Genomic DNA, 22,793 nt, shown 5'->3' on the forward strand with positions numbered 1-22,793 from the left:
CTTTCAAGGATGAGGAAGGTGGCTATTGATAGTAGGCCATTCTGCCAGTGGACATTCCACTGCCCAAAGGCCCATTCTTTACCATGAATCTCAGGTTGCTCTAGATTAGAGCCACTTTGCACTATATAAATAGTTTTAGTTGACAGGAAAATATGGACCTATTTCTTATTGATTCTCTTCATTTGAATAATCCATAATAGCGATTCCAGTGGAACATGAATGAATGTGGTATATTTGCAAAAGCAATAACAGTATTTAGATCTGGTATAAATGGGTTGCATAATCTGTCTATGAATTATTATTTTAAAATAAAACTATTTGTGTGGATAGATAGACTTCACAGTTTAAAAGGAGAGGGAGAGTTATGCTGGGGAGTAGGCATCCATTGTAATAGTTATTAGGGCTGTGCAAAGCTTCAGTCGCTGATTCAATTCAAAGGAGATTTGGCCCGATTCAGCAGTTGAATCTCCGAACCTGAATTGAATCAGGAGACCCATCAATCTCTCCGAATTGAATCGGAAGCCTCCAAATCAATTCAGAGAGATTTGATGATTTGGCCATAGACAAATGTACCTCGAGGTACCAGGCGTGACTTGTGAAAGTTGAGATGGTGGGGCAGATGGAGCATCCCACAGGAGCGCGGGGTGTCCCCCATGCACTCAGTGGCAGACCCAGAAGTGGCCCAGAAATACTTCCAGTCCACTTGTGGGTCTGCTGCCAAGCCTGTGTGGAACCCCCAACCCCTGCCCCATGCTTCCGTAGAAAAAACATATAAAGCTGTGTCTATGGCCGAATTGCTGATTCTCCAAATCGGAATCGAAACTTCAGATTCAGATTTGGCCGAATCAAATCAGGACAGTGATACTAATCAGTGAATCAAATCACTGTCCCCCAAATCGGGCTGAATCTGAATTGAATACTGCCAGCTTCACACACCCCAGCAGTTACATTGTACTAGCTTATGCACACCAGATGTAACTGTTATACACCTCCATACCCTCTGTGTTTCCACACATGCAAGTTTAAGTTGTAAATGTGTATAACTTTACACATCATGGAAAAAATCATGAAATAAGGTCTATTTAAATTATAACATATTACAAATCCATCAATAATGTACACCTACTTTATCCTCACAAAATAAAACAAATTTTGAGGAGTCAAAGTAGTAAATGTTTGCTAGCTTATATTTAGCCATTTATATTTTCTTTTTTAATTGCTATTTTTTATCTTTGTTTTCTGAAGAATCAAAATGCTAGAGAGTGTGATCTTCCATCACATTAGGCAGTGGCTATACAAATAATTATATAAAACCTATTATTTAGGTAAATACTCACCAGTATGAGTTGCACATTCATTCTAGCATTTAGTTTTCATAGAGGTTTTCTGATGCTACGTTTTAAAAGGCTTATAAGTAAGTGTAAGTGATTTTATGTTGAGGCATAAATCACTTTATTGAGCACAGCTTTATGCAGATATTTAAAGGCCTTCTATAAAGCTCAGGTATGAACACTCTAAATAGTTAATACATTGCTAGGAAGCTGGAAAAGGCTTGTAAGTGTTTGCAAATGTTTACATTTAGTGGTTTTTCTCTTCCTGCCCCCATTGCGGAAGGGATATCATTAGGAAAAGGATAGGACTATTTGCAGCTAGTGCTATATAAATGAACTCCCAAGGAAGAGAAGCTGTCTCCTGATGTTTAAATAGCTTTTCTTTGTAGGAATCATTTTGTAGGAATCATACTGTTTTTACCCAATTCCAAGATGACTCTAAATTTAAGATGATCCCCCCCTAATAATGTATTATAATTTTCCATATATAGGATCTAATTATTGAAGGATCATCTTAAATTAATTTCCTTCACTACTGCAGGTGGTGGAGGGACACAGTGAGTGGGACAGTCATGGAGCAGGTGGTGGAGGAGGCCATAAAGGGGCAGGCAGTGGAGGGAGCAGTGCCCATTTCCTCCCCCAAAGTCTGTACGCCCTCCCAGCCCTCCACCTCCCCCTTACCTTTGCTCCTGCACCAGAAGTCTCTGCTCCTGCTGTGGCCTGGAACATGGAGCACAACCCCATAGGAGCAGTGTGGAGCTGGCACCAGGCTGCTGCAGGGATGCATCCTGCTGATGCTGGAACAAAGATGGGGCAGGGGGTAGAAGACTGGGGGTGGGGGAGAAAATTGGGGGAAAACCTCACCTTGGAATCAAGTAAATATGGTGATTCTCTTGTGTTCCTAAGTTTAACACCCTTCACTCACACCTTAACAGAGGTGAGGGGATCTCTGTACAATAGATGTGCAATATAATGCTATGAACAGTCAGCCTCCAAATGAAGTATAAAGAGCTCTTGGCAGGTGGCCAGAGCTGAGGGGTGCTGTGGATCGAAGCAGACATAAGTCTAACCAGCTCATCATACCATGTAACATTTTCTGACACTTTTAGTTGTGAAAATTCATCAAAGCCTTATAAAAATTATGCTTGGGACTACTACAGATCACTCTTGGTAGCTAGGAAAAGCTCTCACTCTCCTCCGTTGGCAGGGGCCATCAATGCACACACACATGCACGCACACGTGCATGCATGCACACACACACACACACACACACACACACTATCAAGCATTAAAATGACACTGAATAAGACCCAAGAATGTGTGATGAGCAGAGATCCTGGTTTCCTCTGATAAAAAAAATCACAAATTCTCTGGTAAACCCTCCCAAATCCATTATTAAAATTAAAAGCCCCTTGCTCCCCCGCAGCCCTGGTTGGTGCTCCTCAGTCACCCCCAATGCTTTCCCTAACCATGCTGGTGCCCCTCACTGCCCCCACAACAACCCCCCTGCCCTACTCGTGCCTCCTGCCCCCACCCACAGCCCCTGCCAGAGGGGACCCCCTGCTGCCAGAGCTGTGGGGCCAGGGACCCAAGTCTGCAGCTCTCTGTCCCCAACTGCAGGCAGCTGCAGCAGAAGCAGCATGGAGCCAGCTTCTCCACTTCTGCCACCTGCTTGGGTGGGGCTGGAGCCATCTCCTGTCCCCTGCAAGCCCCACTTACCTCAGGCTCCTGGAGTGAAGAGTGAAGCTGAACTGAGGAGAGCCATGGTTGACAGAGCCTCAGGCCCCACCCTTCCCCCTCCCCCTCCCCTGCCCCCACCCACTCTAGGCAGGGCTGGGGGTTTTCCTCCCTGTTTACAAACAGCTTTTGCAGGCTGGAGCTCAACCAACCTGCAGAGCTCTTTGCAAAAGCAGGGAATCTTTGGGTTTCTCTGCTAAAAGGAGAAATCCATGTTTTCTCTGATAAAAAGGGGAAATCCATGGTTTTCTGTTTTTCCATGGGAAATGGAAAACCAGGATCCCTGTTGATCAGTGTTCAGACTTTGTCGGATGCCCTGGTGAAGCAGGTTAAGGGGGTAGAGGACAGAGCTCCTGCCTGTGAGGACTATGCTGTGGAAGTGGCCAGGGAGGCAGACTCTCACAGTGAGGAGAGAGGGTCTTAGGTTCTGAGAGCCAAAGCACAGGATTTGGAGGGGACATGAAGGAGATCTGGCATGCTCGTTCTTGGAGTGCCTTAGTAATCCCACCAAGGTTGGGAACAAACTACTTGTCAGTATGTTAAAACCCCCCTCAGACATTGATTTGGAGACAGAGCAGGGCCACAGGTCTCACAGGAGGAAAGCCTGGTTTGGGAGAAAACCCTGGGGCTTTCATAGCCAAGTTCCTGTGATTTACCACTAAAGAGAGAGCTCAGAGCTGCCAGAGACCTAGGAAAGCTGACATGGGGTGAGCATGGTATTCATACAGCACAGTTTCCTGATCTTCTCTGGGAGCAGCCAGAAAAGCAGCCTCTGTTTAATCCAGCAAAACTACAGACCAATTTGTGGTACTTCATGAGATGTCCTTTGATTCACTGAGGGAAAATCTCCACTTTCTCTGCCCCCAGGGATGCAAAATCCTCTATTACGTTGATCCTATGAAGGAAAGGGAAGGGCAGAGCAGGGCAGAGCTCCACTTTCTTTAACCCCAAGGATGCAGAGTCCTTTATTACATTGATCCTATCTAGAGAGGATGAAATAATGAAAGGAGAAGAGAGAATTTTTTGATAGTTAAACACTGTTTATGAATGAAGAGTATTTGTTTTTCCTTTTCTTTTTTTCCCCCCTTTTATTACTCATTATAACAGACTTGCATTTTTTTCATATATGGTTGATATAGTGTTGTGTGTATTACATTAAAAAATCAATTAAAAAAAAGCTATCAAGTAGACAGTTACTTCAGAGTGGCTGAACTCCCTCTTTCCCCCACTTCATTAATTGTGGGTACACAAATAATTATATCTATTCTTTGCTCACAATTAACAGAGAACAGAATGTATTTGTATTGTGCCTCAGCTGTTCTGCAATAAATTGTGTCTGCAATTACCAGATAGTAAGTGAAAGATAAACTAAGCCAATTTAGCCCTGGTTCATTGCACCCAGGCTTAGCTGCACCTGGGGCAAGAGCTAGGCATAAACCCAGTCACCAAAAATCAGCTCAGGCCCAGTAAGTAACTGTGTGGAAATAACAGGGGAGAAGGACTTAACACACCTAGTCTGCATCTCAGTAACTTATCGCAGAGGAATTTCATTGCAACAAAACTTCAGTGCAGTGAAATAAACTACATGCACTTGAAGTTGGTTGTAACAGGATTCTACCTATGTTGGTAATTCCTTGCTTTCTTGACTCAGTATCTAAAATAGTAAAAGGCATGCAATTTTTAATATAGCATTGACAGTCTACAGTAGCAAAGAAAATGATTTCAGAATATACTGAAGGCAACGTTTTACTTTAAATATTACTCTCTGTATGTGAAGAACAAGCACTCTCTTTGAGAAAATGCTATCTATGGCTTCCTCTTGAGGGGGTATTTTCAAAGTCACATAATTCCATTAACTTCAGTAGGGCAGAAGTTACAATGGAATTTGATTGTATAATTTGGGCTGGATTTGTGAATGCTGTATTTGACTTGTTATCAAGTAGATGCACATGTGGCTGAGGGAAAAAGGGGTTAAGAAACTGAATGTAAATTGTATAGTCACTATTACTTCCTGCATTTTCAGTCTAGGGGTTCATGATGGAAACTCCTTGAAGCCGGCAAAGTATATAATAAGTATATTCTTATGGAAATTAGCTCATTTACTATTTATTTTTACTCCCACCAAAGTGAATTATGAATTTCTTTTCAAATTCCAAACAACCAGCTTATGAATTCTAGACAAAAAATATCTTTTTCATGGAATTGATAAATGCGGGCTCCCTTTGGTGGAATGAGTAGTTTCTATTTAACTGCCTCCTGGACATTAGGTGGTGGTCCAGAGAAAAGTTCAGTAGTTCTTCTAAATTACAAGAGCCACTAATTGAAGTCAAGTGGAATGCAATGCATGGAACAAGGTAGTGATAAGGGGAAGGGCAGGAGGGTCCTTACTTAGTGCTTGCTCTTTTTTCAAGAAGTTATTGAATTTTTATTGAAATTTTTTTGCTTTTGCTGTTTTTTTCTATTTTCTGCAAGTAGCTGGGAATCTTGATGGGTATTTTAACTGTAAAATATTTCTCCTTTTTTAACTTATATATATGTTTGACTATAACTGCATGTGTTAAGTTCCCCTTACCCTTTCTTCTAGTCTTGCAACTGTTTGTATATTTGCCAGGTGTCGCGGTGCACCTCGCTACTCCGCTCCTAGAGAGGGGAAAGCTGCTGGGGAAAAGCCCCAGCAGCCATAATGAGTACAGCTGCGGGTTGCCAGGGCGACTAACAAGAATCAGCTGCCTGTAGGGGGGCAGGGCCTGGCTTCTATAAAGCTAAGAGTCAAGACCAGGCTGGCAGTTGCCTGCCAGGGAGGCAGGAGCTCTGGGAGTGAGGATGCGGAGGGGAGCCTACCAGCAAGTACCACTGATATGGAGCAATGTTGTTGGAGCCATAGGGCTTTGAGTTTGCGTTATAGCCAGGCGGCTTGAGTTTGCGTTTGTGTATTTTACACCAGAGGCTTGGGTGAGGCTGTAGGGGTTGGAGGAGGCCTCATAGGGACCCCATAGGGGCGGGGTGCCCTAGCGCCAGTGAAGGCGCAGCGTGCACGCCAGTGGAGGCGCAATTGAGTGCAACCAGTGGGTTGCGGGCGGGGAACTGAGACCCCGGGTTGTGTGTGGGGTGCATAGACCCCAGCCCCAGAGAGGGGCGTTTTGAGAAGGCCCAGTGTGGGCACAACAGGTCCCAGAGAGAGGGACGATTTTATTAGGGAGCCCAGCGTGGGCACAGTGAGCCCCAAAGAGGGGACGGCAGTACTAGGAAGCCCAAGGCGGGCACAAGGAGCCCGAGAGGGGCAATATGTGAGGAGCCCAAGAGGGGCCAGATTGAGAGCCCAGGACGGGCGTAGCGAGCCCAGTAATCAGCTAGCACTGCAGGGAAAACCCAGGATAGGGGCAGGGTGCTGCGGTGGACCCAGACAGAAAGGGTTAGCAGCACAGCGCCCCAAGAGAAGGATAGGGTGTTGCGGTGGTCCCCAAGGAAAGGGGATAGCAGCACAGCACCCTGCAAGAGGGGAAGCAGCGCGGTGGGCCTGAAAGACCGGAGGCTCAAGGTGAGAGTCCCAAAGTGGACAAGGGTCCCTGAGCGGGACAACACTTTTGGAAGAGGCCCCAGAGAAGAGGGGCAGTGGTAGAAAAGGCCCCAGAGAAGGGGGGCAGCATTTTAGGAAGGCCAAGGAAGTCACGGCGAGCCCCGAAGAGGGGAGCGCCTTGCGAGAGAAGGCCCCAGAGAGGGGGCAGACTATATAGAGAAGGACACACCAACGTCAGGTACATCAGCGAGGCTTGGGGCGTGGTATTAGGGCTGGTAGGAGCCACGCGTAGCCCACAAGGCTAGGGTGCTGGAGTAGCACCCATCGTATGGGGAGACCTACGAGGGGTCCAGGAGTTTACGTGCCCGAGGAAACGCAAAGCAGCCTCCCTATTACATTTTCCTTAAGAGCAAAGACGTGGCTGGCGAGAACGGAGGATGCCATTGGGCCGAATTAGCGCAGAGAGAGGGCCTTGAGGAGATCACGGCCCTCCTGAAGGACCCCGCCGTGACACCAGGCTTTAGCCTGTGAGCTTCTTTCCTGTTTGAAAAGTTCTTAACGCACTATAGTCACTACTAGAAACTAAATTATAACAAAGAAAGTGACAGTGAAATAGGATTTGACCAGATAACTACAAGTGGGAGATGTGCAGAGAATAATAATCAGAGCTCTTGTTATGAGTTGTAGGAATAAATAGTGATGATTTAGTAATTTCGAGATGAGCACTACAGAAAAAGTGCTCCAACACCATACTGGAGAGTGATGGGTATAGTGGGTATGATTACCTTACAGTAAGGTGTGCAATGCTAGCATGGGTACTGGAAGCAGTATAGTGTGTCAGTACAGAGCTTGACTCCAGATAATTTACTCAGCATTTCACCTAGAACTAGCTTGTATGCCTTTATGCTGCACAGTATTATACAGTATAGATGTACAATATAAGGCTATGAGCAGTTGACCTTCAGTTAATGTATAGAGCCAAATCCTGACCATTTACCACCAGTGTATGTCTGATGTCCAGAGTGTAAGTATTGTATTTCAGTCTAGTGGTACAAATCTTGGTGCCCCACCTATATTCCAAATTATGCTTATGTATTTAGACTCCTTTAATTCTCCCTGGATGCACATATGCTTTATTACAGAGTTGGCTAATTAGCTCTACAGTAAAGTGTTACTGTCTACATGTGCACTAGTATTAGGGTGCAGTAAATTAATTAACTCTACCATAGGAGGCAGTACTATTTTACAGTGGAGTAATTAAGTGCAATGAAATACATTCATAGATGGCAACAGGGGCTGGCTGGGGGGGATAAGGGTGCACTAAAGGCCAGAGCTGCCTTTTACATGGCTCTGTACTTTAGCACTCTTATGCTGACCCCCCAAGCCTGCTGCCAGCCTGGGCCTGCTCTGCTACAGCTACAGCTCAAACCACTGCTGTCCTGGGCACGTGTGTAGATGCTGTGCCTGGGAGCAGCTGACTCTGGCTTTAACTGCTCCAGAGTTTAATGCATTGCATTAATTTCATGTGTAGATGCACTCCCTGGCTAGGGATAGACATTCAAAAAGCCGGAGCCTGAATTGATTAAATCTTTACAGGTTAATCTAACCTGCCTAGGTTGAACCAGTTTGTAACAGCAAAGACATTCCCTCCGGACAGAGGAACTGTGGGCACATGCCTGCAGTTGCTCAGGCCAGGACCAGGGGGATGGGGAGGTGGCGCTGTAGTGCACTCTTGGCTGCAGGAAAGCTGTGCAGGGAGGTGGGGGAATGGGGCATGGCAAGCCTGGGATGAACTGGCCAGAGAGGGATTTAATTCCCCACTCCATGTCTCACTGGAAAGGACTCAAGCTGGGTCTGCTTGGCGCTCCCCCTTGGTGCTTGCAGTAGCAGGCTGCCATGACACCTGAAGCACAGGGGACAAGGAGGGAGGGTTATTCTCCCCTCTACCCCCACTGTCCCCAGGGCACCACAGCAAGGTCTGCCAGCCCCAACCACAGCCACTGCCATTCCTTCCTTGCTTGGGGCAAGTGGCAGAATAAGCCCTATCCTGTCCCTGCCACCAGACACCAGAGGGAGAAGGAATAACTCCTGTCTCTGCCCCCCGCCCCGGGGTCCTGCTAGCTGGCATCTGGCCATACCCCTGCCCCACATCTCTAGTGGTGAGGGAGCAGGGCCCTTAATGAGGGCAGCAGCCCTCATTACAGTGTCAGGGAGTGCAAGCCCCCTCCCAGTGGGGGGCCCCGCTATGGGGCAGGCAGAGCTGCAGCAGACTGTGCACAGCTGGGGAGCAGAGGGGCAGAGCCAGCCCTGTTCCACTAGAGCAGAGAGCCCATCCCAGCCCAGAGAGCATGCTGGGATGCTGGGGGACTCTGGTTTAACTTAAACCAGGAAGGGGTCTGGGCCAGAATTGCATAAACTGCTTTGAACCAAATCAGTTAAATTTGATACTACATTCAACCAGGTTTATCATAAACCGGTTTCAGCCATTTTGAAACTGGTTTATGTATACTGTATATTTATCTGGTACAGGTTTAAACAAGTTTCTGGTCACTTAAACTGGTTTATGTGTAATGCCTGTCCCTAGCCCCTGTGTTTACATTTGAGCATCTTATCCTCCTACCTTAAGGTATTGCATTGTGATGTTATATTGATTAAACAGCTGCTAAATTCCAAGCTGCCTTACTATAGTGGATGATGTTTTTATGCTTTTTGCATATAGGTGATGAAAAGTTCTAGGATAACTTTACCCAGGGGGAGCATGACAGAAAAGGGTGTGCTGGCTTTCCATTTGGAGGATGTGATGTGTGGAGTTATTTGCTGTATGCAGAGTCCAGAGCAGAGTGAAGCATGTTTGTTTTTTTCCCATGCTTCTGGGCTTTGCTCAGTTGCCATGTGAAACCAGAAGGAATTTTTCCTCTCTTGTTGCTACAAGTTTTGGGGCTAAAAAACCAAAAAAAACTACCTCAACCAAGGCTGGGGGATGCCAGTTCCCTTGCTGGAATTAAAAGTCAGAAGTTCTTGGTTAGAGTTCCTTGCCTGTCTTCTTAGGATCAGGCTGATTGCAACGTTTGGGATCAGGAAGAAATTTTACTCCATGGTCAAATCAGTGTACACTGTGTGGGAGATAGGTTTCCTCTGTAATGTCGGGGCATGTTTTTCTTCCTTGAATCTCTCAAGGGTATTTTAACAACACTTGCAGCAATAGGACATTGATGGTGCCTTTCTCCTACTGTTTTACCTGTGTCTGGCTAGGTTGTTCTTAGTATTTTGGGACAATGCCTTGTATTTGAGGGTTGCCACGTATTTTTAGGAACAGGCACTTGTATGGGATGATTTGGATAGATACGATCCTGTCTTGAGAAGGGGGTTGGGCTAGATGACCTCCTGAAGTCTTTTCAACTTCACTTTTCTATGATTCTGTTATTTAGTTTGTACGGGATTTTGGGATGGTTTGGGTTAAAGGAACTACATAAGTGCAGAATTACCGTCTTGTACAAGCTGCATGACAAAGTGTTGTTGTTAACTTTGTGAGATTTACACCCACACATAAGAAATCAGTATTGAGGCTTCTCTGCACTGCATAAAGAAAGGCAGCTTAGCTGATCCCACCTCCTTTTTCCTGTCTCATTTAGCTGCACTTAGTACTTTGATTATAGAGGCAACCAGGATCATTGACTACATTTCAGGTCTAAGATGCACATGGGGTAGTAGGTAGGGATCAGTAATGGAAAAGACATATGAAGGAAAGACATATCAACATGGCAGTATCCTGTATTATCAAGGAGATGTCACCAAATTGGTCTGCACTCAGTATGCACAGGAGGAATACTTCACTAAAAACCGTATGTGGTCATTCACTCAAAGCTGCGATTCAGGAAACAGGGTATGTTGCCTTTGAAAAAAATTGTATAGTTGGCTGATTTTGTGTGCAACCTGATGCACAACCTTCATTAGTTATATTAATACTAATGCATGGTAGCCACTCTGCAGAAAGGTTACAGAAGAGCAACTACAGTTGAAGGGCTGGTGGTATTATGGTGAGAAAGCTTTGAATGCATTGTCCAGCGAAAGGGGCAGAACAATGTATTGGTAATGATACTTCCATGGTTTAGTGATTGTATAGCCATCCTCAGTTTCATCTGAGGATTCTTGACTTGTCCTTTGGTTGACATGCACAACTGCAAAGTGGTTAACCATTTAAACTACATTTTAACTAAGTTTTATGAAGGACAGCAGATACAACTAGAAGGAGAACATACAGCTCTTTGTGATGAGCATTTTATTAGATTCTGCAAGGTGCTGTGGAGTTTAAGTGCTTAGTTCAGTATTTGGTTAGGTTAGGATGCATTACAAATGCATCATTTATCTTTGGCATGAGTGTATGTTTTGGGTGAAATTAAATTTTCAATTAGGAATTTAACTTTCAACTAGGGATTAAAAAAAACCCCAAACATTAGCAGGACTCTACAGATCACATTACCAAATTTTTAGCACAGAATATCAGTTACAGTTCAAATTCTTATTTGCACAAGGCTATAGCACCTAACATCTCAAGCAATTTCTTTGGTTTCATTGGGACAACTTTTGTAACGAACTGCTATATGGCATGTGTATGAGAAGGGGCTTAAGGTGCTTACAGTCATCTGCTGCACCCAGTCTATGTTCATGCAGCTCACCTTAAGCTGCAATGAATGTAGGTGTTCACCAATCCTGGGAGCTGTCAGGGACACCAGAGCATATAACTGAGGGCTGGAGAGAGGTCTGGGCCAGCAGGTCTGTGAGGGTGGTTGGGAGGAATGGCAGATCTGTGGTGAGGATAGGGTTGGTGGGTCAGTGGGGGAGGGAGAGGTTGCCTGTCCAGGGGTGAGAGTGTAAGAGGGTGGAAAAAAAAGCCCAGTTGTACAAGTGTTCAATAGATTGGCTTAACCACTTTCTGATCTAAGTTAATTCATTTCCTCAGGTGAACTTATACTGGGCCCACCATTTTTTGCCTAATTTAACCTCCCTAAATACCTGTATGATTAAACATTTAGATCAGCCTAAAATGTAAGGTAGAAAGGAATTAATGGTTTTAAAAAAATGCAACTATATTACACTACCATAGAGTGAAGGTTCCATTCTGTATGTCCACTGTTTTTGGAGCTATGTCAATATATCGTTTGAACTATGGTGCATCTGATTCAAAACATGTAAAAAGTAAAAGGTAATATATTTAAGGAGGGGAGTGTTCATTTGTGCATGTGTATGTGCATATTTAAATATACTAATTATAACAGTAGCCCCAGTGTAAAACAACTCACCACTGGAATCTATTATTGAAGCATTACATATGAGTTAAGTGCTATGATTAAAAATATATATATATACAATTATTTTAATTAAAACAGAATTATAGACAACTTTTTTTTTCACCTACAGTTTAACCTTTGCTGTCAGTGTATGTACTCTGGGATAAATAAAGCAACATATCCTTAATAATATGTCTTCATTAACTAAGCTTTTAAATAGGCAAACTTTTAAAAATACGAAGTCATATTGGTGTCATCTTTATGTAGCTTTCATGCTGGCTTATTACTTGTAAAATAATTCAGATTAATTGGATGTCATTGAAGCATTGGACAAGGTTCTTTAATATTCTGTTTTGTTTAACTTAATATTGGCATGTAGCATTAATACAAATTCTACTAAACATACAACCTTAATATGATTAATTATTTAACTGATAAGCCTAGTGATAACCAGTTTTGGCTTACCAGTTATTGATTAGCATGTGGCAGAGCACAGTCTGGCAAAAAGTGGGGGAAGGGAAGCTGAGTGGTGCCCCAGCAGGAATTGAAAGGCAGCAGGGCAGGAGGGAGGGAGGAGAGAGAAAGGGATGAGGCAGAGGGAGGGGGAATTAGTACCTATGGCTAGGTTTCACAGACCCCAGTGCAGCCACTTGCAGCCTCCCCACCACTTCCCAAGAGCAGCCTGGGCTCTGGGCAGGCCTCTGCTGCCTGCCAGAACCGAGCTGCTCACAGCAGGCAGAGAGGGAGACTGCAAGCAGCTGCACTGGGGTCTGTGTAGCCTAGCTATTAGGTACTTGTCCTTCCCCCCTACCAATTAATTGTTTAATCATTGTAATTACAACAGGTTAAACAGATATTTCAAAAATCAACATTTACATCCCAACTCTGAATTTAGAGGGTGTGAAGATGGGCAAAAAAGCTGGTGCAATGATTGTTTTGGATAATGAGAAAAATAAACATTAATCAGTCCAAATCATGTATTGATGGTGTAAAAATATGAAATTGCATTAGGAAAAGCAGCTAATACCAAGGAGTAAGCTGTAAAACAAATTGTTTGAAGAGTAGAGGAGGAAATATGCTGTATTTTACACCTTCCCACACCCTCCTTATGCTCTGGTTCCTTTTACTGCTATACACATCAGTACCTCTTGCCATTCAACATTAGCTTTGACACACTCACTAAAATGTGTTAGCTAACCCTGGTGAATCCTCATGTTAATCTAGACCAACTCAATGTATAATTTGTCACCTCTCAATTGAGCCCAATTTTAGAAGTACTTTTAACAGAATCCTTGTGCAGATGTTAACCTTCTACTGGGTGAGTTGCTACTCCCCTAGGAGAAACCATGAGTGTACAGAGGTTCAGGTTTTTTCTCCCAGAATAAAAATAGCCACTTCAAGAGAAAAATATCCTGGGAACAACCACAGTTAAATCACTCCCAAGAGAGTTTCCCCTGGGAAAATGAATGTCTGTATATGCGGTGGCTTATCTCTGAAAAGAACATGGTCTTCCAGCTTCCTCCCTCTCCACCTCTCCCCAATATGACTCCGTATTTTTAAAAGTTTGGCTATTTAAAAGCTTACTTAATGAATACGTATTATTAAGAATAACTTGCAGGGAGCAGAACACACCCTCTTCACTTTCTCCATGCTGTGCTGCAGGGGAACACAGGCTGACAGTCGGCAGTAGGCAGTCTAGGTCAGCCAATCAAGGCTGCCCTGTACCCTGCTACCATCTATCACCAGGAAGATTTAAGGGAGCCTGTAGAGCATGCTGACATGTGTACACATAGCTCCTCCCCCAGCGGCAGTGTCAGCTCTGCAAGCTCTCTATTCTTCCAAGCCGCAGCATGTGTGTGTATGTACACACAGCTCTGGGTAAGATTTTCGACCAGGAGAACAAACCTGGGAGAAATCTCCCAGATTATTTAAATGTGTGTGCACAGCTTGAATAAAACAGCCTGAATAAACTATTTGAATTTGATAAGTGGAGCTTTTGATTTGATTTGATTTCATTTCATTTCATTGTAAGCACTGTACTTTGAGTGCCCTGTTTGCTATGAGGATTTTAGAATAAGAAGGTTTATACGGTTGCTAGAATGTGACCATGACACTTGAGTCATTTAGGGCATGTCTGAAGCTTCTGCCCGGAATAGAAGTATTCATTCAAATTATCTGCCCATGCTTTCATTCACTCTGTTTCTCTTTTCTCTTTGATCAACATAAAGGAAAACCCTAATAAGAGCTGTACATCAGGCTTAATTCTAATGAAGTCAGTGGAGATTTTCAGATGTGCAACTAGTAAAATGAAGTGAAACATGTTCTGTATGCCTGATTTCTATATTGCAACTCTTAAAGTCAAGTCACTCACATCAATCTCTTCACTTATGTAACTCCATTTACAGTTTGTATGTTTGTGTCAGCTTGCCATTAAAGAGAATTTTACTGTATATTGAGGAGGGGAGGATAATTACCACAACATGTACATTTTCTCCTGAATGCAATTCTGCTAGCACATAACTATAGGAGTCCCATTTAACTCAGTCAGATAACTTGCATTGTGAGGTATTACTTAGTGTAATTAACTGATGCGGAATCTTGCTTTAATGAAGTATAATGTACAGTTTTTAGATCGATTGCCATATTTGCGGTTTATAACCATTAATCTCTCAAGTATCTTAAGTAATGTTAGCGTGTTAGGACTCTTGAGTTTCAGTCAGATATTGAGTATTCATTGCATAATTTTCACATGTAAAGTTGGTAAAGAGATTAGTTAAAGGTCTTCTGATGGTTTTTCTTTGATGATCCAAAATGAGGTAGAGACCATATCTGATCTACATAGCAAAATATACAAAGAAACAAATTCTCCTTATTGCTGTAAAGCAAGGCTAATAAGCCAAGTAAATTATCTTGTCCTTGTGTGCAGACATCACATTACCTAAAGTGCTCCTGAAAATGACAGAATTTGTCCCTTAGAAATGGCTGGTTGGTACATTTTGATGCAATGTATCATGTTAAAAATCCATAAATGTCTCCTTAGGAAAGACAGATATGAAACATTGCAACTGTTTCAAATATCTGCATAGAAATTCCTCTCTTCACTGGAGCACCATGATGCATTGTATTGTGTCCATGCAGCAGTGCTTTGAGAGTATATTAAATGTACAGTGGGAGCATCCTCAAATTTATTTTCCATGGTTTGAAATAAAGCTACTTGGAAGTAATTTCTCTAGGCTTTCATAGACATGACTTTTAAAAATATTACATGAAATTGTCAGAATAATGGTCATATCATTGTTATGAGTAGCTTTTGAGGTAATCATATGAGATGTATTATAATTTTTTCTTTATGAAAAATGAAGAATTTACTATAAAATACAAAATGTTCCTGCCTCTGCATAGAAAGGGGAGGAGATGTGACAAAGTGCTTTTCTACCTATATTCTCTTCTTATACACAGGCAAATTGGGTGAAACTGCGGTCTCATTGACATGAATGATTTTGCAATTGATTTTACTATAGCCAGAATTTCTCCCAAAGTACTGAAAAAACAGCTGCTATTCTCTGTATTAGTATCACAGCATTATCAACCTCCAATAATTATGCTTTCAACATACTAGCCTGATGTGGTGGGCAACACAGTACATATTCAGAGTGTGGGGATGCAGCAACTGCTGTGTTTCCCGCTCACTGGAAGCCTTGCCTGAAAATTTGGTAGAGTAAGCAAAACCCCACTGGTGGTTTTAATGTAGAGCCAACCATATAAATGCAGAGCTTTGCCAAAAGCATAATAAAACCCATGGTGTATGATCCTGTGATCAATGTATCTTTTTCTTTCAGTTTGAGACTTGAAACATGTCATGTTCAATTATGAGGAAGTAGAGTACATAATTTTTGAAGGATGTTGGTTATACCAAACTTTGTTTATTTTTGATTCACACAGGCTTACCGAGCAGAACTTGCACCTCTTAAAGACAACGTGAATCATGTAAATGATCTGGCTCACCGTTTCCCTTCCTCTGATATCCAGCTTTCTCAATATAATCTTAACTGCCTAGAAGACCTGAATGCTAGATGGAAGCTCCTGAAGGTAAAATTGTCTTGATCAATTTTGACATCTGTGCTTGGGTGACTTCTTTTTTCTTGTGTATTTTTTCCCCATGGAGGAGCAATGAAGAAAGGTTAGGGGAATGCAATGGAAAATGAACATGGTACAAAAAAAGTTTGCATAATGTAATTTATGAGGAAGAAGTTAAGCTTCTTTGGTATTTTTTTTCCTTTTTAGATTTCTGTGTCCCTGAATCACCATACTTTCTCAGAAACTTAACGAGTGAAGTTAATCCTGTTAATTGTATATCTGTAGCACAAGACTCGCATGCAAGTAAAAGTAACAAAATAATTTCCTCACCTTAAAAATAATATTTGTTGCGAACAATATTCTGTCATATTGTATGGCAATTTCCCTTGCTGTTGCATATATATTCTTTTTTTACGGACCTTTTACGCTGCATATGGAAGAGTGAGTTTAGGGAGTTTACTTTTACAACTCTAGTCCTTTTCCTTTATGTTTAAATGACTCAAAGACATTTAATTTTAAGTGCTTTCTTGAGGCAATTTAGTTATCCTGTGCAGTTCATGCATGAAAATCAGACCTGTAGAATCGAATATAAAATTACAAAGCATTATACTCATTGAAGTTTTTTTGTAATAAGGTATTTTGTAGGGCTGTTAAATTCATCAAAAAAGGTAGATTTTATGAACTGGCTTTTAAAGCAGAAAAAGAATTAAAATATTTTATCAAGTCAAAATGAACATGAAATATAAACGAAAGATATAAATATTGAAAATATTTTAGTGTGGATGTTATTTTACAGATGTGTATATCCATTTAAGTCTTTAGTTACTCTGCATATTTTGCAGTAAAGCTGTCTAATGTGCATGTATAATAGAAGTGTTCTTACTCTGTGCCCAGGATTCCATCAGAAATTTGTGGAATACTTGTATATCTGTATGTGTGCACACATAGCAATATAGTCCTGATAGTCTGTGAGAGATAAAGTAAATGCATTTCTTTAAAAGGAGTATTGCCAAAATGTGGAAGTAGATGGTAAGGTTAATAATAAGCCACATACTCATGTAAATTGCTCGCATTTTCCAAAGAATCCAAACTTTCATGGAGCATAGAAAACCTGTCCTGCTTTTAACTGTCCCAGTGCTACTGTGATTGAGACTGACAGATGGTCTGCAAGAAATAGCAATGCAATATGTCACTATTGCATTTAGCCAGGATATCTGACAAATTATCTTATTGTTGCTTTAGCTCCCACAAGATACGCCACCAAGTCTCATCTTTAGTCTTTGGTATCTTACCCGGATGGTGACTTCCTGGGTTCAGGAATCTTTCCCCACTCTTTTCTGGCTACTCATGCCAGCACTGCATCTTCATCTGCCTCTCTGGCTAACTATCTTGCAGGTTCCAGTCCAGTTGATCCTCTGATCCCATCTCCCTTTCAATCTACCCATCAGAGAGAAATAAGTACTTGGTATGCATGATAGCCGGGCATGGGTTATGGTGAGGTGCCTCTTTTGGCCAAACCATTAATATTACCACTCAGTGAAACTGCTTAGGAATGATTTGAAATACTTGCCTAATTAACACTTATACACACTATTTCCAGAGGCAAATACTATTCTATTTGATAAACTGTAATGTCTCTCTAAACAGTTGTATGAAGATGTCACAAAGGCTACACTGGCTGTCTTCATACAAGTCTTAACAGGAGAAATTTAGATGCACGGGCCAAGGAAGTTTAAATAAAATACGATTAGCAGTGACATTTAAACCAAATTCAGCAGTTCTACATTGTTCCAAGCTCCCATGTGGAATTTGTGAAACAAGTGAAATTTGTTAAGCGGGTCACCAGAATTTTGGAAAGCAAAGTGAATGGGCCCAAGAGTAAAGTGCCTGCAAATTTAAGATTTTGAAAATGGGTGTGTGGCAGAGAACTCACTGGCACAATGGGTGAGACTGGTGGCAGAGACCAGAGGCCAAGACTAGAGCTATCTATGCCAGAGACCTCACTGCATGTGTACTACACAAAGGAGGTGTGACTGCAACACACACACACCATCCCTGGATCTGCTATACCTTCCAGTGAAATATGACCTCACCCAAGGCATTCTAGCAGGTGGCATGAGAGAGGTGATAATAAGAGATGGTTTAGAATCAAGAGAGAAAAAAGGCATATGTTTTGATGCTGTATAACATGTGGTTTTGGCTCAATTCTCTGGGATGGTGTATAGAAAGTTAGAATGGGAACTTAACTGAGGTATTTGGGAGTGTATGCTGTATCTTGGACAAGTAGGTTGCAGAAGATTAAGGATTTCTGTATATGCTGCTTTGTGCCAGTATTTTTTATCCACAGCTGTGCATTACAGCCTTCACTTATGTAATTACAGTATTTGGAAAATCAGCTCTTTCACCTAATCTGACTATTTAATTGAAGCTAAGTGTGTCAGGATAAAATGTTGGAGCCAAAAGAACTATAAGCCATTGGGAGCCATAACCGTATTTTTCTATGTTTTCTCATATTTACCTAAATAAGTGCGGTGGTATTCTCATAGTAAAGAGCAGAATAAAAATATTCCCACATACCTTTAAATATGTCTCAAGGGAAGAATCCAAGCAACACTGGAAGATTACCCAGGCATAAAATGAAAGGCTGAGTTTGAGTAACAGAGACCAATCTGCTTCCAGGACATATCTTCACTGAATTTATACCTACATGGTACTTTTTTTTTCTTGTAATATATGCGTTGGGTTTAGTCTTTTGTTCCTATGATGAGTAAAGTCTGGATCTGGTGATGTTTGCACTATTATTTTATTTGTGTGCACTATATTTTGTGTTTGTGTTCGTGTTGATTTAAGTGCTGGCCTTTCCAAAAAAGGTAACTTATAATATGATTGCTATCAAAAGAAATATCACTGAAAAACTGTTTCCATTTCCCGCAATACATTATAGATACTATAAGAACAGTTGCTTCTATGGTTCTTTCATCAGGAGGGGGACATCCATTCCTTAATACATGTAAGTGAGGTTCATAAGCCTTGTCAAATCAGAATTAATACTGAGGGCTAATCTCATGGGGAGGTCTAGGAGCATTTCTTCCTCATATTTTTTATTAATACAAGAGTGAATGTGATACCTGCTTTGCTGTATTATCACAGGTACCTTGATGAAGTCAGGAGAAAAATATCGAATACTCCATTACCCATTTAATCAAAAATCTTAAATAGATTCTGTGTCATATTTATGTATTAGCAAAATAGCAAAGCCTTTCCCTGTCTATGGATACAAGGCAGTGGCAGATCTGATCCTCACTAGCAGGGTATACATCATTACGTGAGGTATAGAACAATGAAGAATCAGGCCCAGTGAAACTATAGAGGCACTGACAGAAGTGGTATTTGTCGTGCAATTGGCCCCTTGCAAGCAGTTTACAGCCATGCCCTAACGGAAGGGCATGGCTGCAGAGCTCTTTAAAAGCGCTCTATGGTGTGACAAATTAACGCTCATTACATGAGGGTTCAGATGAAGGCACTCCAAAGTGGAGCACCTTCATTAAATTCTGTAAGTCCCTGCCCATGAGCGGGGGTGGGCTGATGCAGCTCAGCCTCACCCCTGGTGCTGTCTGCAGGATGGCATGCGGGAGAAGAGAGGGGAAGGGAGCTGCAGGCTGGGGTTTTCTCAGCCTGAACTGGAGTGGGGATGGGTGGATTGGAGCACTCTGCCTCAGGGGGAGGCTCCAATCCACCCACTTCCACTTCAGCTAAGCCAGGCAAACCCCAACCTGCTGCTTCCCCCCCACTTTTCCCCCCTGCCATCCTGAAGAGCACTGGAGCTGCGGTGGTAGGGCTGGGCTTGGGGAGACAGACTGCAGGCAGGCAGCTCCTCGGCTCCTTCGGCTCCGAAGTGGAGCTTGATTCCCCCACCAGCCCCACACTCCCTGCTCCCCTGAGCCAACAGGGAATGTCTGTTGATACATGCCAGAGAATAGCACTGAGTAAAAGTTGAATGCTGAAAATATTCCCTGTGAATATTTTATACCTTTAAATTCTTTCCTTTCTGTGTGCCTGTTATGTTCAGTGTCTGCTAACATACATACAGTGGAGTATTTTTGACAAAAATGTTTGCAGAAAATGAACTTTAAAGGCACGTGCCTGAGTAATTATGGAAATTCAAACTTATGAGGACAACTTTTGCATTGAGTGTACACTCAAGCAGTCTTGGAGCAAAGTATTAAACCAAGTTATTTCATCAGTCAGAGCTATCTGAGATATTCATTGCTCCAACAATATAGACTGCCATCAATCCATTAAGTGAAAACATTGTGCAAATGATTAATTTTCTAATTTTAAATTACTCAAGCTTTTAAATTTTGAATGAGAAAACAAGATAAAAATATTATTTGCTTATGCTCATTTGTGGATAGAGAGAGGTGAAATTCATCCCACAGGTCATTTGTTTTGAACCCTTCAGTCAAGCTCTTGTACCCACATCTACCATGCTTCCAATAGACTTGGGCTATTAGAATGCAGATGGAGTGTTGATTAGAGCTCTGCAGAAAGGAGTGCCTTGCATTTCTGTCTTATAGATGCAGATTTATACTGTGATACTTCCCCTCTATGCGGCATTGGTCAGGCTGCAGTTGGAGTATTGCTTCCAGTTCTGGGCGCCATACTTTTAAGAAGGATGTGGATAACCTCAAGAGGGTCCAGAGGAGGGCTACTTGTATGGTTAAGGGTTTACAGGCCAAGCCCTATAAGGAGAGACTAAGGGACCTGGACCTCTTCAGCCTCCTCAAGAGAAGGCTGCGAGGTGATCTTGTGGCCACCTACAAATTCATTAGTGGGGCACAGCAAGGAACTGGAGACACTCTGTTCACCAGAGCACCTCTTGGGGTAACAAGGAACAATGGTCACAAACTGACAGAGCAGATTTAGGCTAGATATTAGGGAAAACTTCTTCACAGTAAGGGTGGCCAAAATTTGGAATGGGCTTCCAAGGGAGGTGGTGCTCTCCCCTACCTTGGGGGGCTTTAAACGAAGGTTGGATAGGCATCTGGCTGGGGTCATCTGACTCCAGCACTCTTTCCTGCCCAGGACAAGGGGTCGGACTCGATGATCTGTTGAGGTCCCTTCCGACCTAGCATCTATGAATCTATTTATTTACCCTTCATGGCTAAGGACAGAAGTTGCACATAAACCAGTTTAAGTGATCAGAAACTTGTTTAAACCTGTAACAGAACATAAGTTCAATGCACATAAATCAGTTTCAAAATGGCCAAAACTGGTTTAAGATAAACCTGGTTGAATGTAGTATCAGACTTAACTGATTTGGGTCAAATCAGTTTAAGCAACTTCTGTCCCAGACCCCTTCCTGCTTTAAGTTAAACCAGAGTCCCTCAGCATTCCAGTATGCTTTCCAACCCTGGTCAGGCTTGTGCTGTCTGCTCCAGAGAACAGGGCTGGCCCTGCCCCTCTGCTCTCTAGTGGAAGCAAGGGTGGGTGCATGAGCAGACCAGCCCCTGCAGTGCCACTTGGGGCGGAGAGAGCCTCGGCCCTGTGGCTTCAGCCCAGCCCATGGACCTCTGGCTCTAGCTACGGCTGCCCTCTACCCACTCCATGTCCCCCAGCACAATGAGCAAGGTGGCGCAGCAGGGGCAGGGGTGTCGGCTTCCCTACATCTTTGTGGCTGCTGCCAAAGAGCATGGAAGACTGCTCTAGCTAGTGCTCCCACCCCACCTCCCACCCCGGCTTCTAGCCTGAGCCACTACAGGCATGTGTCTCAATTTCCAGAATTGAAAGTGAATGTCTATTCACTTGCAAATCTGTTTAATCTTTTCAGGTTAGACTAACCTGCAAAGATTGAATCAATTCAGGCTCTGGCTTTTTAAATGTCTGTCCCTAGCCTATTCATGAGCCCTTTTTGAATTGGAATGTCAGATACAGGCCTGATGCAGGGTAAAAGGTGAATATTCTGGGATTAAAAAATAATTGACACATTCAGGAAAACATCTACACCTCAGGGATCTGTAGGGTTGGTAGTGAGCTAAATCAATACCTTTTGCCTGTTCTTTATTCAGGATGAAGTCATAATGAATTATTTGTAATAAACCACAAATAAAACAAAAGCATGATAGAAGCTATACCTCATGCACAAAGGGGAGATTTAAATAGGGACTCTCAAATTGCATAGACAGAAAGTTTAGTTTTAATTGTAACATTTGGATTGAACTGTATATGGGTGACTGTAATTCAATAACAAAAGCTCTGTAGACTTGTATCTGTCCAGAAGAAGGGCAGTATTGTATCGCCCTATGCAAACCAAGACGTTAGACTGAATAAACTCAGTAATAACAACTTGGAGCTAAGATGGGCCGAGTCCTTCATTGATATGCCAGAAGATTGTGTGTAAGGAGAATTATGCCCAATTCCAAAACACTTCTTGCCCCTTCTGTCCCTTGTGTACAAAGACCCAGGGCACTCCTGCACTGACAGCAATGCTAGATTCCTTGGGTTTGTGCATAGAAAATTAGAGTAAGAGGTAGAGTGAAAGCTTGAATGAAGTACTGGGAGCATATATTGTATCTTGGTAGAGAGTATTTTCTCCTCAGTATGTTTCTTAGGTGCCATACCTGCAGGAGCCCCTGGAGAAGTGGTAGAAGCTGTAGGCTAACCTCTGCTGGCAGTGCATTTAAACTCATATTCTTGCCCTTAGGTTTTGAGTACCATTTGTATGCTGCTCATGTGTCCTGTGTTGAGCCATAGGATAGCTATAATATAATAAAGAGTATTGTAATTGTATATTAAAGGGCACATTTAAGATCTTTCACAAATTCTGACTGACCCTGTCAATA

At 42.6% G+C, this 22,793-nt stretch overlaps 1 protein-coding gene across 12 annotated transcripts in view; it reads left to right on the forward strand.

Annotated features, from left to right (window-relative positions):
• Positions 1-22,793, forward strand: part of DMD (dystrophin) — a 2,172,325-nt gene that overhangs the window by 1,909,023 nt on the left and 240,509 nt on the right. For all 12 annotated transcript variants that reach the window (XM_059720821.1, XM_059720816.1, XM_059720817.1 and 9 more), the window contains one exon: positions 15,817-15,963. In XM_059720821.1, the coding sequence (XP_059576804.1) occupies positions 15,817-15,963 (147 nt within the window). The remainder of the gene's footprint in view (positions 1-15,816; positions 15,964-22,793) is intronic.

Source organism: Alligator mississippiensis, chromosome 1, assembly GCF_030867095.1.
Source record: "Alligator mississippiensis isolate rAllMis1 chromosome 1, rAllMis1, whole genome shotgun sequence".
In the NCBI taxonomy this organism is placed as follows: domain Eukaryota; kingdom Metazoa; phylum Chordata; order Crocodylia; family Alligatoridae; genus Alligator; species Alligator mississippiensis.